Here is a 19,048-nt window from a genome sequence, read left to right on the forward strand (position 1 = left end):
AAAAGGGATTTTCTGGCTAGCGTCCGACGTGATTCATCCCTTCAAAGCAACGTCCCTGCATTACAGTCGCCCACGCTGGTGTCAGCACTGAAGAGGGAATGGAGGAAACAGAGAAGCTTCATCTAAACCGAAGCACAGTGAACCTGAACAATGGCTGGGGTTAAGGGACTGGATGAGGCACTGGACAAAAGAAGCACACTAATGCGTTTAGTAAAACCTATTGGGGTACGGCCACCTCACCGTGTTATCGATACCACAGGGCGATGTATTTCAGAACCGGCTAGAGCGTCAACATGTGTGCAATCGTGGCTGTGTGTGTTTCAGAAAACACACTCCAGTGTACATTTATAGACAAGGCCGATCACTCCTCCTTCCCAAGGCCCCTCCCCCCACGACCCTTCCCTCATAAAAGCAGCATATTCATCACCGAGAGCCCGAGCAAACAGCCATTCACCTCAAAGTGGCCCACTACACAATGGGACTGGGCTGTAACTCCTGCCACACACACACACACACACACACACACACACACACACACACACACACACACACACACACACACACACACACACACACACACACACACACACACACACACACACCTTATTCACCTAGCGGGCATATTGGTGAGTTGGGTGGGGTACACCTTCTAGAATCTTTGGAAACTGCGCTTACTCAATGCTTTCTTTTGTAGTTCTACATTCCATCTCCCCACCCAGGTAGCCTTTGGAAGGCTTCACGGATTGGTCGTCATGGTTTCTTCCCCCACTCTATAAGGTTTGCCCCCCCCCCCGACCCAACAAGATGGCCGCTAGGTGACTAGGTCTACTAGACTTGTAGAAACAATGGAGAGGGCCAAAGTTTTTTTGTTTAAATCTTGCAGGTGATGTTCTTACAGTCTTCAGTAATGGCAGATAGCTGCGTGCTTTTTCTTTTAAAGGAGAATTGATATTTATTTTTATTTATTTTATTGTTATTTTGTATCCATAAATCAGTTAGAGAATTTTGCTAAGTTAATTATTATTATTATTATTATTATTATATTCTGCTTTTACAATAGGATTGTATTTCGCTCTCTATATATGAAGACAAATTCACACTCAGCCTGCTTTGGCATTTCTTGTGTTGTTTGAGAGGGTTCAACTCACAATTTATTTGGCTCAGTAGCAGTTAATTAATATATTTATTGGTATTGTTCAAAGGGGTAAAGACGATTCGAATGATGTGGGTCAGCTGTTAAATTGATTTAAATTAAAAGGCTTTTATCTTTGTGCTTATGAATGAGGGAAAGGCAGACAGTGACACACACACACACACACACACACACACACACACACACAAACACACACACACACACACGCACAAACACACACGCACACACACACACACACACGCGCGCGCCTCACTTTAGCAATTATTTACACTCACTTTGGATAATTAGTTATTTCTCCCTGATTCCTTGAAGCGCCCAGTCTTCCAGTTTAACCGAAAAGCATCCCATAATAAATGTAATTATATTCATCCTTTTGTTGTTGTTTGTTTTCCTCTCGTCTCAGAGTCCTGAGTGTGTCGTTAACGAGCTGGTGAGAACAGAACAGAACAGTCTTTATAGTGTGGTTGATAAAGCAAACCTCTAAACCGGACCTTATCGTTTTATTTTATTGTTCAACAAAAGTCTCCCGTGTGAATCAAAACGCCTCCCCTGGACCAACCAGCCACCGCCCACATCAGGGCAATCGATCACGGCCCGGTCTGCTGGACCGGGCCGTACATCGCTGAAACCATGGCGACGGCGAGGAGACACTCTACACCCCACCAGGTCGCATTTTCCTTTTAATCGCAAACCCTTGTTGGTGGGTGTTTGAAAATGGGTTAGTGTGTGTTACGTGTGTGTGTGTGTGTGTGTGTGTGTGTGTGTGTGTGTGTGTGTGTGTGTGTGTGTGTGTGTGTGTATAAGGAAAGAAGATTAGCTGAACGAGGCTAAAAGAGATATTAGAGAAACGCTGCACAACCGCGCTCCAACCCCCCGCTGACCAACATATGTTGTTGTTGTTGTTATTGTTGTTGACGTACCGATGGCCTGCGCCAGCGCGATGACCACTTCCTGGCAGGTGGTGAACTCGGTGACGCCGCAGACGATTCGCTGCACGCCGTCCACCCACACCTTCAGCTCCATGACGGCCGCGATGATCCACTCGCCCACATGCCCTCAGGGCGAGGCCGGGCGAGAGACTGCCATCCTACTGGGGGGGGGGGGGGAGAGAGAGACAGAGAGAGAACGAGAACGATGAACAAGAACGAGAGAGAGAAAGAAAACGAGAGAGAACGAAAGACAGAGACAGAGACAGAGACAGAATGAGAACGAGAACGAGAGAGAGAGAGAAAACGAGAGAGAACGAGAGACAGAGACAGAATGAGAACGAGAACGATGAACGAGAGAGAGAGAACGAGAGAACGAACAAACAAACGAACAAACGAACAAGAGAGAGAGAATCAGAGAACCAGAGAGAGAGAGAACCAGAGAGAGAACGAACGAACGAACAAACGAGAGAGAGAACCAGAGAACCAGAGAGAGAGAACCAGAAAGAGAACCAGAGAGAGAGAGAGAGACAGAGACAGAGAGAGAGAACCAGAGAGAACCAGAGAACCAGAGAGACAGAAAGAGAACCAGAGAGACAGAAAGAGAACCAGAGAGACAGAAAGAGAACCAGAGAACTAGAGAGAACCAGAGAACGAGACAGAGAGAGAGAGAAGTGGACAAAGGGAATTCTCAGGGCATGAATACAGCGGATGGTTTCAGAGGACTGTGTGTATCTATGACTGCTACAGGCTGTACCTCTATGTTCACATCGAGTCATAAGGCTTTAATTGAGAGTGAGGTTATTGAATCAATACGTTCCAAAGCGCTGCAGGATCACGTTTCTAAAAATAAAAACCTGGCCGAAGTGCAGTGAATGTCTTATAATCATTTATAATGTGAGACTAATCAGTTAGAAAGTACATCAACCGCAATACACCAAATTCATGAATCATTGTTTTGTTTGTGAATTTCTTTTACAAGATAAGGAATTTCCCCGGAGATTTTCACTGAACTCCCAGCACTACTGCCGATGATTTAGGAATAACTGAACCAATAACCCTGCTGGCTTAAGCCTGGGTTTATTTGTAATAAATGCTCAGCCTTGGTCAGATTGTTATTCTTATGCTTATCTGCAAGAATCATCTGAACAATGAAAATCAGATCTTCATGGTCAAAAAACCAAAGAAGAACAAACAGGGATTGAGAATCCATAACGAGACAAAGGGACGGTTAACGAACGGTAGAAATACAGTTGTGTTTCATCTGCAATGTCGACCTGATGCAGCAGTCTAGAGCTGATGGCTCGGTTCAGAGTTCAGACTTTAAACCACGGTATCCACGGCAACCTGCAGGCCCCCCTTCAGCGAGAAGCCCCGCCTCCCCACGCTGCTCCTCCCGGCGCTCCTGGGGAAACCGGAAGGAAGGTATTCCTGGTAGGTGGATGAAAGTGTCTGCTGAAAGGACAGTTCGTCGACTCGCAGCGAGAGGGGATCCAAAAAGGAAGTGCTACCAGGTATTTATCACCACGACAACGAAAAGAGACGATTCAGCAGAACGCCGCACCTTTCACACCAAACTGTTGCCGCCGCCGCCGCCGCGCTACACGGACGAACCGCCGCAAACAGGGACGGCGCTGCTGCAGTCATTTCTTTTGGAAACACACACACATACACACACACACACACACACACACACACACACAGCGGTGGTGTCGTTCTCGTTGCCCGTCGTGGTCTTCGCCCCCCCTCCCCCCCCCCCCTCCCGTGTGCAAGCTTGCCGCGGCGTTGCCGCGGCGATGCTGGATGAGAGTCATCTCAAAGATGCTGACACTAGCATCTGGGAGGGGGCGGAGCAGGCAGCCATTACGGAGCTGGAGCCAGACGACGGCAGCAGAGAGGGAACAAGGAACACACCAACCAGGGAAGGAAGGAAGGAAGGAAGGAAGGAAGGAAGGGGGATAGAACAAAAAGGCTTTAATGCTAACGGCTTTGAACCCAGCTGGGCACTTCTCTGTCCGCAGCCGCGCACACACACACACACACACACACCTTTGCTTTCCAATCTGCCCGGGGCCACTCTTAACCAACTGGACCTTCTCAATCTTTATGGCCGCCAGAATTAAACTCCTGCACCCCCCCACCCCCCCCCCCCCCGACCCGGAACAAGGCCCTGTTCGGCTACAGAGCCCCCCTGTTACACCGCACCTCCAACCACAGGGCCTGGGCTGGTCAGGGTGGTCCTGGGTCCAGGGGGGGTCCGGGGTTGGGAGGCTGCTGTTGATTGGTAGCCAGTCAGTGAGGCTCATAGGCCCAGGGAACGAGGGAACCGATCCCAGGAACGCCGCCGGGCAGTGGGAACAGGGAGGGAGCAGGAGGAGGGACGAGGAGGGAAGAGTTCAGACCAAAGAGACGAGACGAGACATAACGAGCCCCGTTTAGCAAGTCAAAACCAGACCGTTCACGCCCGGGCAACGAGAGCGGTTCTAACCCCGTAGTGATTGGTTTACGCGTTTCCCAGACGTTTGAGCAGCGCTGGGTGAGGATTGGCTGAGAGACAGAAAGTCTAGTGTCAACCAAGTTCTGATGCTGAGACTGAAATCGTTGATTATTGAAGACAGGCTGGAGACATCCGGAGACGAACCGAACCGTTCACACAAACGCAGAAACCGCCGCTTTAAGCCCCGCCTCCTCTCGTCCTCTGGACTGAAGCGGCATTAAGGGAGGATGAGAGGGATAGAGGGGAAGGGGTTAGAGGAGGTGATGACGGACATGGGGCCACGAAGAAAGGAAGAAATAGAAGTGGGAGTGTGGAGGATAAAAAAACAAGGAGACCAAAGGAGGGCCCAGAATGCATTGCAACAAGAAGGTGGTGTTTTTTTGGTAACAATTATTCGTTTGCTGGTCTGTGAAGGGTACAGGTGGGCGGGGTTCCAGACCGCTGTGGCCGGTAAACAACAGGACAGGAGGGTCCGATGGGATGAAGTATGTAGCGGAAAACAGCTCCTCCCAGGCAGCGATGAAATCATGCCTGACCACAGACTGACAGACAAGACCAGCACCACCCATATTGAGCTGGATGGGATTGGGAATGTCTGTGATGAAGACCAACCATAAAAAAAAGTCTAATTGAGTAATTGCTGGATTACATGAACGGCCACATTGTGGTTTACTGCAATGTGGTTTTTGCCAAATAGTTTGGGAGGATCCCCTGAAAAAACAAAACGCAGCCCAGATATGAAACTCACTGGCCGTAAGAATTCCTTATTAATGAGGTTATTCAACATCTGTGGCGAGTTACAGGAGATGTGAGGTCAACAGCTCTGGATCTATGTGAAAGGTTCGCTGCGCAGGAAAATCTGCTGCTAGAAGTGGTTTCTGACGAAGGACATTCAAGCCAAGTTATCACCACGAATAGCGAGCTCAAAGTCTTTAGAAAAGCTTCTACCCGTGGTTCTTAAACCAAGCGCCTCCTCAGATACACATTATACATTATTACGTAAAGTAAATGTGTGAAATAGTTTCTGTTTTGTTAAGAGTTTATTTTAAGAACTTAATGAAAGTTTGTGGTATTGTATAAACACATAGCTGCATAACTGCTGAATGAGATGTGATAGTAGTACATCAAAATACATTAATAGTCAAGGTTGTGTTAAATACGTGGTGATGACCTGTTTAGTGAGTGGCGGCAATTCAGAACTTTGCACATAGGTTTGAATCGGTACCAGTGCCAGTTCACTCATGTTTCTAACCCCCCCACACACACACACACACACACACACACACACACACACACACAGTTATGTTTTGGTCTTACTATTTGATGGCACGGATATTGGAAATATAGACAAAGCTTGCCTCCAAGTCAATTTAAACAACCAATAGATCATCAAATTTGAACGATTCGGGGGTCAATTATTATTTATAACATAAATAATGAGTTTTACCAGGCGGTTCATTAGAGTGACTTTACAACAGCATTAGAAAACCAATAATATAAAAGTCCTTCTGCCAATGGAAAAGCATTACCAGTGAAACAATGAGTTATGTATTAGAAAGAAGAAAGAGGATTATAATCAAATCACATCTTGGGGTCATTTCAGATCCTAGTGTTGGTTGTTCCCGAAAGTCTAGAAAAGTGGAACGCATTAAAAATGTAGAGAAAAGTGCTTCACCGATATCTTTCATTCATAAGAACCATCTTGGAAACTGTCACTATCTGCTTCATAAAAATAATCTGCCCCCTGTTGTTTTAGGAGTCCGAGCCTTATCATAAGACAAGAAGGTCTGGGCGTCTCTGTGCATCAGTGTTTCGGAAAAAGGGCTTTTCCTTTTCCAGGAATGATGCCAGTGCCTTCGGACACGGCTCCTTCAGGTCTGTCAACAATAACACACGCCTCGACCAAGTTTATCCTCGGAAACACTCCACACTCCTCTCTCTGTGGATGGAGAGAACCCACAGTGGTTCTGCCAGCAGCGGGCTCCGGATGAATCTAACAGCGCATATATTTGTGGTGAAAGCGCAGCAGCAGATGGTTAATATCCAGACGCCTGCCGCCCCTATATACAGAGTGAGGGAGTCTTCCAGGGCCCCGGTGGACGATGGGGCTTGGCTCGGTTCCTTGACTTTGAAACGGCGAGCAGCCCACCTAACAAAACGCCAGCCTCCTCCATCTGCGGCTCTGGAGGAAATCCCTGCCGCTGCAGAGCTCTGGTTCCATGTTCTCTGTTCTTTCTGTGGTTTCATTGAGCCCATCTCATCATAAAGTCACCCATCATGGCCGTGTATTTAAAGGATGGCGTCAGTGAAGATGACGGCCGCCGCACGCAACCAAAGCAGGTCTGTAAGGATAAGTCAGCAATAAGGGACGATGTCCATAGCAACTCTCCCAGATGATGTCATCAATAGTGGCACACGTCCAGCACGCGTTACCAAAGTAAGAGCCTTTTAAAACGGGCTCGCTCGGTCTGAAAGCAGCCAGGATACAGCTCGGCATTCCCTTCATCAGGATCTGAATCGCTACAAAATGTTAGCATTCCTGAAGCTCCATGAAGCTGGAATTGTTTAGTCGATTTCTTGCATATAAACATAATAGACCGACTACTACTGCTATTTATGTCAATTAATCAGCTAATAGTGTCATCAACACTAACCCACGAAGGGAGAGTGCCAATGTGTGAGTATGAAGTCCATAGTCACACAATTAAATAATAATTTACTGCAAAGTGGTATGGAACCTAGCAACCTGGGCCTATGACATATTCACATACATGTATCAAAATATTCCTTCATCATACTGTATGGAAAACTAGACAGAATCCTACACTGTGAAGTTCAACATACTGCCAGACCCTCAGTGTAGGTATACAAATGGCCTTCTGTATTCACAGCAGTGAAAACATATTCCAGTGCGTATCAAAGACATTGTAATAAATATAAAGCCATAGCCGAGCGATATCTATCCTGACCCAACAAGCGGAGAACAATCAAAGCAGAAGTCTGGGCTTGTACTGCTAAAGAAACAACAGTGGAGACTATCAGAGAACACATAGGGATCAGAAAAACAAGCATTGTCTCTTATTTTCGCTTTGTACATCAGGTTGAAATCTGGGAATCATTTCTCAAACTCAGCTTCTTTGTGATGCTAATGGTGGTCCACGTTCGGTGGCCTCTGAACAGCCTTTAAAATCAGGGCCCGACAAGGAACTAATCCTCAAACAAATTGGAACACTTGTTGTCAACTAATCAATTCAAATGCCCCATTTGGAGCCGGTCATTATTTCTCAAGAGAGTGTGTGTGTGTGTGTGTGTGTGTGTGTGTGTGTGTGTGTGTGTGTGTGTGTGTGTGTGTGTGTGTGTGTGTGTGTGTGTGTGTGTGTGTGTGTGTGTGTGTGTGTGTGTGTTGTAGCCAACTGAAGGCTGCCACACACACCTGGGCATCTGGTGCTGTAATCATTGACAACCTCTTTAAAGGGCCGTGCAAGATTGTAGCAGAAGTGTTCCCCGACGACACGCACACACACACACACACACTAACACACACACACACACACACACACACACTCTCTCTCTCTAACCATAGAGAGGGGAGGGGGACTGCGCGAATGACGACCGCTAGCATGAGTGGATTGCAAACAATCCGTTTCCGTGGCAACGCGGCTTCGGCTTTTGTTGTGCGCCGTGCACAGATGACCGGGTTGATTGGGTCGGGAGGGCAGGAGAGCAAAACAATCGTCGACAATGAAGAAGCCCTCTCACGCTTCCCTTGTCACTTCCTCTGTGGTCCTCCCCCTGGGGGCGGGGGGGTTCGGGGGTACACTGGTCGGCCACAGACCTCGTCGACCCAGCGGCCGTACCGTCGAGTCCGGGCGGTGGGGTCTAGAAGGTTCGGGGGGGATCCATGAAGGCTCCGACGACGTCCTAAACGCAGAGAGGATCGTAGAAGTCTTCCTGGGCCAGCCCCCCAACATGGCAGCCAGGTCTACCGGAACATTGTTGTGGGGGTGGGGGACAGACGGACGGAGGGACGGACAGACGGACGTAGCTTGATCACTTATTCCATTAATGGGCAACACCTTCTCACGAGGGCCGTGTCCAGACGGTGGATGGACTAACCACCAGAGTTTACTTCTCCCAGACTCCATTTACAGAATCACCCAGCGGCCTGACCTTCTCCTCCGCTGAGTGCTTCAGCTCAGATTAGCCCACATGTAGGATCTGCTCTGATTAAGCTGCACAGCCTGAGCTAGCTTAAGGTCTATCAGAAGTTAGAGCTGAACCCAAGAAGCCCATGCAGTAACGATGCAACAACAGCATCATTAAATCACTTTATAACTAATTAAAAGGCCCTTTCATTACGATGGGATGGTGTGATTTATTTGGAGTATTTGTTGACTCGTGTTTAAAACTGCGCACACACACACACAAACACACGCACACACGCACACTAGTATAAACAAGCTCAAATCCAGCCCAGTTAGACCTTAGTTTGGTGGCAAACTTGATATTGACGACTTCCTCAAGACATAACCAGTCAATCCGTTGAACAAATAGTGGTGGACGAATCAGCCACTCCACCCTAATCCACTTAACCATATGTGGGAAACAAATATGTTTTAATACACTGTTCGCACATTGAGCACATAAACTTTGTCTCCACTCCCAAACCAATCAGATTAGTTTATTATCCATCCATGCACGCTGGGCTTATAATATGAAGAGAGGAACCAACGGCAGCAACACCAACCCAACCCGTCCTTCTGCTCTCAGAGGTTGGAGATAATCAGGCTTGGTGGACATCATAAGACTTTAACCCTAAGACCGCGCCTTAAGCTGGCCCGGCTGGGGGGGCGAAGGGTGATGGAGATGCTGGGTGGAGGAGGTGGTGTTAGTCGTGTTGGTGGAGGTGGTGGTGCTAGTGGTGGGATATTGGACTGGAGGCAGAACTGCTGACTAATTTCACACCAAATTAGCACAGATCTAATCTTTGTATTTGAGCCGGAGGACGAGGCACAGCAGTGTTGTCCTACTTAAAATACATCAACAAACCGGGGACCTGGCTCTGCGGCGGCACGGTGCAAGGAACCGTACCGTTACCGGGAAACTATGTTTATAGGGCACTGTGATTGGGAAATAGCACAGCACACGAGTCTGTTGTTCAGGCACTCAAGTGTTGTGAGCAGATCTGTGTCTGTCTTAGTTGTAAAATGATGGTAGTTAAACTAGATGAAGATTAGTCACATTTGATTGCATAATACAGAAAACTAGAATCAAACCAAATGACAAACTGTCCAACCCTATCCTCATGTATTGCGGACATAGCGGACACGGAGATGTGTGTACCAGTGCAGGCATTGCGTCCTGGTTTATGTTCCTCATGTGCGTCCGGAGAACACAGGAAGGTCTATCCCTGGCTCTTAACTCTAGTAGTACCGAATATTAACAGCCCTGCTGACTGAGCGGTTACCGCCTGAGTGTATAAAGTGATTTATCTGTGCCAGCGCCAAATCCACTCCAATATGTGACCTCTTCTAGTCCCATCCTACCAATCCCAGCAGATAGGACGTGTACAGCGAACACACCGACCAACAAGGTTATGGAGAAGGTATTCGGGCGATCAGTTGCTAGCAATGATGGAATATCCCCCCTTAACCACCCCATCGATCGCCGTTGTTGTCGTTTTAAAAGAGATCATCTGTGCGTCGTACGTCAAGTCAAGATGCTGAAGCTGAAAAAAAATAAAAGTTATGCAACTACTTATGCTTGTTTTGCACCTCGGCCGTAGCTTCTCTCCGTATGCCTTCACATGCTATCCTCTAGTATCGACACAACGTTTCCCTCGAAGCAGACCACCTCCATACCATCGGTATCGATACATGATGCAGCTCTTATGTACCATCGGTATCGATACATGATGCAGCACTTAACGGGCTGCACGGCGTCGATCAGCCGCTGCATCCCTTTCGGATCCTCCGCTGACGCATTTAAGTTACTTCTAGAGGAATAGTAGTATGCTACCCTGGAGTAGCACACATCCCTGCACCGCAGTCCGCCTCCACAAGCTCCACAGCCTCTTACCTTCAGGCCCGGAGGTCTCCGTACAAGTTGGTCTTCAGACCGCTTCGGATTCTACCAGTCCGCGTTCTTCTGCGGTTGTTTTCGCGAATCCGTTCGGCCGAACCCCGTTACTTTCACCCGCATGTTAGGCGGGCCACTATAGCGTAGTCCGTGTGTGTGTGTGTGTGTGTGTGTGTACGCCAAATCGTGACTGAACGCGTCCTCGTGATCAAAGTTTGCGGTCTGCGCGCGGCGATGCGTGTAAACACGCGTTCAGTCCAGTCATCGCGGCGTCCCCAATAAGCGATGGACGTGATCTCCTCCTCCTCCTCCTCCTCCTCCCCCTCAACAACACAGAGAGTACCTCCTTCTCCCCATCATGAAGCCCAGGCTGGTTGTAAATTACAGCAGAACTGGGACACCGCAAGGCATCATGGACCGGTTAAAGCTGCACTGCACTGCCCTGGTGGGGGGGGGGGGGGGGCAATGCCATGATGTTTGTTTACATTTTGATTTTTTATTTTACATTTTGATAAAGCCACCATTGTTGAATATTTTTTGACCGACCTTTGCTTTTGTGGATTTAGATATTTGTTTTTTTCAAACTTTTTTTTTACTTAAATGAAACTTGATATTGCTGTTGACTGTTACTTTTTTTTTGGAATAGTGATCGTTTACAATTTGTGTTATCCAATTTTGTCAGGTAAATTGTGAAAAAAGAAATGATGTTGGTTATAGTGTTAACTCATTAAATGTGTCACAATTAAGACAGGTATTAAATCAAACTGCCTTCATCCATTGTAAAATACACCTAAAACCAAGTATGCCATCATAAGCACTGGCGAAAAACTACTGATATTTACTTTGTAGAACTTTGCCTTACAAAGATTCAGACTCCGTGTTGTTGTTAGTGTCACACATGTCTGTTTATGTCAGGGATAAAAAGATACCGGAAGTGATATGTGTGGACATTTGTTATGTGAGGTTACGATGATCTGTAACCCTTTTACTGAAAAATGTTAAGATATGATATATAACGTTATGATATGAACAAACGGATACATGTGCGTGCTACAAATGTACATAACATTGACTGTATGTTTGTGCGCGCGTGCGTGCGCGCGCATGTGTGTGCGTGCGTGCGTGCGTGTGTGTGTGTGCACGTGCATGTGTGTAAATCCAGCGTCTTGTTTAACATTGCCTTTGATGCTGATCATGCAGTATTGCAGGTGACTCGCTTGTCATTGAAATGTTAATTTCTATAAACTCTCGTCTCGAGGGTTGGACAGATGGAGTGGCGGACATTGACGCAACGTCAGGTTCTCACAGAACCGATTGTCTGTGCTTCTGATTTAAAGAAACAAACCCAAACACCACTTGTAGATCGGATAATTAAGATGACGCCCTCTATAGGTGGACCACGTGCTATTACGCATGCATAACATCTTATAGGCTGATATGGTTGCCCGGTCACGTGCTCGTTGGTATTACACACCTGTCCTCCGCTAAGTTAAACTGAACTGAAGGGTTTCTTACAGGGGGGGGAGGGGCGCCGCCCCTATGGCGGGGTCATACACCAACACACACACACACACACACACTCACACACACACACACACACACACACACACACACACACACACACACACACACACACGGATGACTGGCTCTGTAGACGTTTCGTATTTCTGTGAAGGAGTTTGACAGGGGCGAACAGGATGACGTCATAACGGCTAAGTTTCCGATTGGTTCTTAAAGTAACACCCCCTTTCTTGATTGGCACATGCAAACCGAGCATTGGTGAAGGGTAATAAACCGGACATGATCACGATTAGCAAAATAAAAGCAGATTTTAGAGACATAAACAATCCACTTATCTGTTGATAAAAACTCCCCTACTGGACAAGGACATTTAAAGGTCCCATTACCGCAAATGAAACATTACATGTTACTTCATCATGGGCATCCTTCCCAGAGCGACCAACCTTTGCCATCTTGGTTCTAAACACCAGCTCAGTGAAGGAACTGAATACGGGGATCCCGCGCTGAGTTTCCAACACTCCAAAATGTCTGGAACTGTTCTGAGCAGCCGAGTGTCTGTGGTCCAACGGGGCGAGGTCGTCGCACCTCAGTAGGACATACTTCACCCCATGATGTCACCGCTATTAAGTGACATCATGGGGAGGGGGGGTGGAGGTGGTGGTGGTGGTGGTGGTGGTGGTGATGGAGGTGGGTGGTGGAGGTGGTGGAGGTGGTGGTGGTGGTGGTGGTGGTGGAGGTGGGTGGTGGTGGTGGTGGAGGTGGTGGTGGAGGTGGTGGTGGTGGTGGTGGTGGAGGTGGGTGGTGGAGGTGGTGGTGGTGGAGGTGGAGGTGGGTGGTGGAGGTGGTGGTGGTGGAGGTGGTGGTGGTGGTGGGGGAGGTGGGTGGTGGAGGTGGGTGGTGGTGGTGGTGGTGGGGGAGGTGGGTGGTGGTGGTGGTGGTGGGGGAGGTGGGTGGTGGTGGTCGTGGTGGTGGTGGTGGTGGTGGTGGTGGTGGTGGTGGAGGTGGGTGGTGGAGGTGGGTGGTGGTGGTGGTGGTCGTGGTGGTGGTGGTGTTGGGTGGTGATGGCACTGTTGGGTGGGGTGGGTGTGTAGAAGTCTCCTTCCCATGGCCCGAGCAGCCGTGGCCTGTGTGACATCAGAAGGGAGGCACTGACATGCCTCACATTCCTGGGATCAGTGCGGCCGTCTAGACGCACACATGTACCTTAGAACAGGGGTGTGTGGGCGTCTGTCTGTCTGATTTACTGGAGAGAGAGAGAGAGAGAGAGAGAGAGAGAGAGAGAGAGAGAGAGAGAGAGAGAGAGAGAGAGAGAGAGAGAGAGAGAGAGTGTGTGTGTGTGTGTGTGTGTGTGTGTCGGGCCGCTTTCCACAATCCCAGAGGGTAGCTCTTCAACAGAGAACCGTCTTGAACTTAAGATGGATTTTTTTTTTTGGTCATATTTGGCAAAAAAATGTCGGAATCTGAAATGAATACTTCAAACGATGGCAACATTCCAAGTGGCCTCGACCCCCCCGACAATGGACCGTCTGTCTCCGAGGAGCCCTGGGGTTGGGGGGTCCCCCGGGATCCAAATGTCACTTATCCAGTGAAAGAATCCCATTCTCGCCTTCCGAGTATTCCCAGACGTGTGCGCGTGTGACAAACAGCAGCGCGCGGCAGCATTGCACTTATCCGTGTTGCGTCTTTCCCCCACGGCCACACAGCACCACGTCCATGTGTCGTGGACACCTGTTGCCATGAGCTATTCCAGTGTTTATGATGTGCAATATTTATATGAATAGCCATGAATATTTCCCCGAGATAGGCCTTTTCCCGCTCTTGTAAACACAGAGTTGGCGCAGGAGCGGGAAGATGTCGGAGAACGCCTTTCTGGGAAAACCAGGATTTATCTCTTAATAATGGGATTAGAGCTGATTAGGCGAGGGTTATCTCAACACAAACAGCACACACTCCATGATCACTGTATGTCTCAATCAGTCTGTCGTTTTGCTGAAGGTTACCGAATTCATTTTACCACAAAAAGGAGGAAGCTTTTTTTATGCTTAACCCAGTTTATGCGAACAAAAAATGAATTAAATGTAATAATTTGAATCTTAAAACCATGAGAGGAAAATGCTCAGAGAGGTTTGGTTTCATCTCTCTGTTTCCTTTTTTTTTTAAAAAAAGGATTAGCAATCATGGTTTTTGTGGCCTAATTATTCCGCTAATTTCAATAATGAAAGAGGATTTAATTAAAAGGGAATGATGGACGCGTGGAAAAAATTCTGAGCATTTTTATTCCAGAAAATTGAAAACTGTTAATTTTTGCAGATTAAGTCATTTGAGATGTGATTTGTTTCAAATATGCAATGAAAAACAAAATTGTGTCTTTTTTTGCCTTATTTTTTTTGGATGAATGCCAATGTTGTTCTCCGGCGCATATGGTTTTGCACTCCAACGATTGCCTAATGACTGCAATACAACAGTACTGCCCTCTGCGGGACATCATAGAGTTGTACATGTTCCCCGTTGTCCACCAAATAACATTGCAATTAAATATAAACTAGCCTACATCATAAACCTCATGAATCAACAAGATAGAAACAGAAAGGTAGTGCGGCTCTAAGGATATAGGTCCCCCGATCTACAGACATACACGCTTAATTCTACCTTACGTCTACAATAGGTATGTGTGTGTGTGTGTGTGTGTGTGTGTGTGTGTGTGTGTGTGTGTGTGTGTTTGTGTGTGTGGCAGATAGATACGTAGCATATGTGTGGACTAAAAAAAAAGCCAAGAGGCAACCAGATGGTCCGTCACGTGACAGGAAGCAGGAAGAGTCCCCTAACAGCCGACTGAACAGGAATGAATATTCAAGGGGATATTTGGGACCTTTGGTTAGTGGAATGATGGATATGTTGTAAAACGGCATGACTTGAATTCCTAAAGCTGATTACGCATTACCCTGCTGTTGCTATGAGGTCTGTCACTACTACTACTACAACTAACATCACTGCTACTACTACTATTATAACTACTACTTCTACAATATTATTAGTAGTAGGCATAGTAGTAGTAGTAGTAGTAGTAGTAGTAGTAGTAGTAGTAGTAGTAGTAGTAGTAGTAATAGTACAATAGCAGTAGTATACTACTATGCTACTACTACCGCTTCACAACATGTTTAACAGAAATTATGAATTATGAATAATTCAGTCAAGGAATTCCAGACGCGTTCCATTCCCCGGTTCCCTCCCAGCGCCGCCGTCCAATCAGGACGCTCCATCTCTGTAGCGACAGTTGGCTTCCCATACACTACAGCGCGCACTGCACCGGCACGCGCCCTTCAGCGCGCTGGACGCCGATGTCATTACCCGCCGCCGGGCCGCTGGTCTCTGGTATCAAATATAAAAGGCTTTCAGATTAAAGACGGAACCGAGGAGGGTTGACAGCAGGCACGGCTCGAAGGTTATTTAGAGAAATAACCGGATCATAAGCGGAGTGATGGAGTGCGGGTTCAAGGCCTGTGACGGCGGGAATCTGCCTCGCTGCCGGAGCTTGAGCAGTAGGAGCCGCTGTCCTCTAAGCGGGGAATGTTTTGTTCTTCAATGTAAACTGTGATGTACGATCGAGCTAGACTGGGCGCCCCCAGCCCGTTCTGCCGGCGGCGATTTGATTTCGCCCTGCTGCAGAAGGGTCTGGAGAAGAGCAATACATTTCTTTCTGCTTCAAGTTCCGATACGCTTTTGCGGGAGACAGGCTTCTCCCCCTGGCGCGCTATTGGCTGGTTTAACACAATGACGACAGGGAGGCGACGGCGAGCATCCAATTGCGTACAGAGTCACCTTCCTCAGACCAAGCTCAATCGGCTACAATCATACACGGGATAGGCTCGCTTGTAGCAGACGATAGCATGCCAAGTTATACATGTATGCATGGGCGTAGGAATGAGTTTAACATTGGGGGGGACACATATCGGAAACCTGACAGATCCGTTAATGGTTTGAACCGAAATATGTCATAAATTAACTACACTGAAAAAATTCACAAATATATTTTATTCTACTAAAAAGATACATTTGTAAATGTTAAGGAAAACACATTTTGAATGGCAGTAATGAACTGATAAATATCAAATCAATACTTTAATTGCACGCTCAATCATCCAGTTTTTTAGAATAAGAAGCGGTGACAAGACGCTGTGTTGCGCTTTCAAAATAAAATAAAATATTTTTCTCCACCCTGTCTCCAATATTGGAGGGGACACGTCCCCTCCGTCCCCCCCGGTTCCTACGCCCTTGCATGTATGTACATTATCCTTTTTTAATATTCGTTTTAACGGCAGGTACCTTACCTTAAAACGAATATTACATGTTTTAATTTTCAACATGTGTTGAACTTGGTGCTTTCGATCACTTTGTCAACCCAGAATCACATTTATTTGACGAGTTAAAAATAGGTCGTTTACCAAAAACAAATCTCTTGAGGATGAACCACTATTTAATTACAGTGCTATGAAGGTAATTAGAAAAATGAGCCCTGATTAAATCTGTCTCTGTCTTCTAGTGCAGTCATTAGAAAGGGTCTCCCCGGAGATTATAGTTTGGTATAAACCGCCTCCGCTGCGCGCTAATAGAGTGTGTATCCTCGCCTTTTTTAATTAGAGCTCCACTGAAGAAGTGTTGATAAGAGTGTGAATATGAGACTGACACTGTTGGTGCTACTCACTGTATTACAAAAAAGCTGGCACACGTGCACGAACACAGACATGCATACACGCGCACGAACACAGACGCGCGCACACAGGCACTAACAGACACGCGCACACACAGGCACTAACACACACACCCACACACACGCACGAACACAGAGACGTGCTATATCCGTGCATCAACACACGCACACACATGTGCACGGACACACACACACACACAAAACTATCCGTCTACTTTAAAGGCTTCGCCGTTTGGGACAATTCCAGCGTTGTACATCGTTTGATTTATATAAAAGCAAAACAAATCCTAATCAGATAAAACAGAAAACATCAAAGATAAACAAGCCGATCCTGTTCCTCTCCGACACAAACCCCTGCCCACACACGCAGACGCCCAGAAACAACCTCCACACATCCACTCGGTTGAAACATGTTTTTATCGTTTTTCTTTTTTCACTCCTCATTTATCTGCGCGCTGTGGGAGCCGGGATGTTTGATTGACAGCCGGCTGGTTGGGTTCTCCCGCCTGCGGGTGCACCGCAGTGCGGTGTGACGACAGGACGCCAAGGTTATCTGCGCCAGTTACAGAGACTATCTCAAAGTCGCAAAAACTCACTCTTTTTGGAAAGTAGCACTGACTTACAGACGACACGAGGAGCGCTGCGCAGATGTGGGAGTTATGCGGTATAGGACTAAAGCCTTATATGGGTGGTAATGAGGCTAAGAGGATGATTATAAGGGTGGTAATGAGGCTAGGGGACAGGGGATAGGGGACAAAGGTGAGACCGGGTATGGTTGTACACATTTTTCTTCAGCACCTAAAACTACATTTTTTTTAAAGCTACAGCTCTGGACCTTTTAGGCAAAGTACCCACATTTGTCTACTAAAAGTGGCAACCATATAAATCTCAACTATATCACGGATTTTGTGAAATTATGACAAATACAATGTATACCCTTGTTTCAACCTACCCCACTACCGGGGTAGGTTGTAACAGGTAGACAAAATGCAAAAAAAACAATGGGACTCCATTTAATATGCTGATTTAATGATAAGCATAAACAACAGGGTTTGAAAATTGATTCACCAAACAAAATATGCTTAAACTGTATTGTCAATGAAGACATATGCATCCTGTGTGTGTATGTGTGTGCGTGTCTGCATGTGTGTGTTACATTGGCTAAGTCGGGCTGGATGCCACACACGTCTATAGGCAGCCTATGCCTATGAAAAATGGTAGGCTCCATTCAGTTACTGTAGGTATACAGAAAAAAATAGAATCGTATAACATACAATCCATTCTTCACATAGAGAAAAGATCATATTAATGTTATGCAAAACTATGAAAAACATAACGTTTATACTTTGTGTGTGTGTATTTGTGTCTATTGAGAGAGAGCTGAACTTTATTGAGAACAGGGCAACATCTTCTCTGGTAACAACTTTGTATGTAAGGGGATGGTTGTAACACTTTCATACCATGCATTACAGCCTACCCCGCCCTGTCATCCATTGCTAAACAAGCTGTATTGGCATGGGGCTTTGACATTAGCAAGGGAGAGAGACACCATTCTTTACTAGAGAAACTATAGTTCGACCTGATATAACTCATACAATTTTATCTACAACTGTAATAGTACTAGGAAACAATCATAAAAGAAAAAAAAAGTTACTTTCTTACCTTAAAATTTGGATTTCTCTCGTAACTCCTGGAAAAATGGCGCCAACTAGTGGAACATTTCCATGAGTGACCGTAAAGGAAGGAGGAGGGGACTGAACCTGTCACACGGCTCATATCTTATCCCTGATTGGTGGAATTGGTGGTGTTATGTGTTCCTGAAACCTCGAACGCCAGCCTTCCGAGTTGCACGTTTGACGTCACTACTGGTCTCGGAGCATTCATAGCGTTCCTGTTCGTCTTTGTGATAATGGCATGAAATTGGACGTTGTTTATTTTTAGCTACATTAGCCTCTTTAGCAAACCAGCCTGAAAACAAACAACACAACTTTACTTTGTTTTGCATGCACAGCAAGACCATGCAATGTATAAATTGGTGACCGAAATAAATTAGCAATGTAATCAAGCGTGTAAGAGCATTTAAAATCGACATTAAATTGACCTACGTGGTACAAATACAAAAAACTGGCGCGGCCATTTTGTTGAGAGCGTCATCACTGCTCTCG

At 46.7% G+C, this 19,048-nt stretch overlaps 1 protein-coding gene across 1 annotated transcript in view; it reads right to left on the bottom strand.

Moving 5' to 3' along the window:
* LOC307075377 (ras association domain-containing protein 8-like) overlaps positions 1 to 10,789 on the bottom strand; it is a 32,109-nt gene extending 21,320 nt beyond the window's left edge. Inside the window, 2 exon segments of the mRNA XM_079735965.1 lie at positions 2,074 to 2,243; positions 10,655 to 10,789. Coding sequence (XP_079592091.1) covers positions 2,074 to 2,176 — 103 coding nt within the window. The 5' untranslated portion in view covers positions 2,177 to 2,243; positions 10,655 to 10,789.
* Between the last annotated feature and the right edge of the window lie 8,259 nt (positions 10,790 to 19,048).

This window comes from Pollachius pollachius, assembly GCF_949987615.1.
Source record: "Pollachius pollachius genome assembly, chromosome: 4".
NCBI lineage: Eukaryota > Metazoa > Chordata > Actinopteri > Gadiformes > Gadidae > Pollachius > Pollachius pollachius.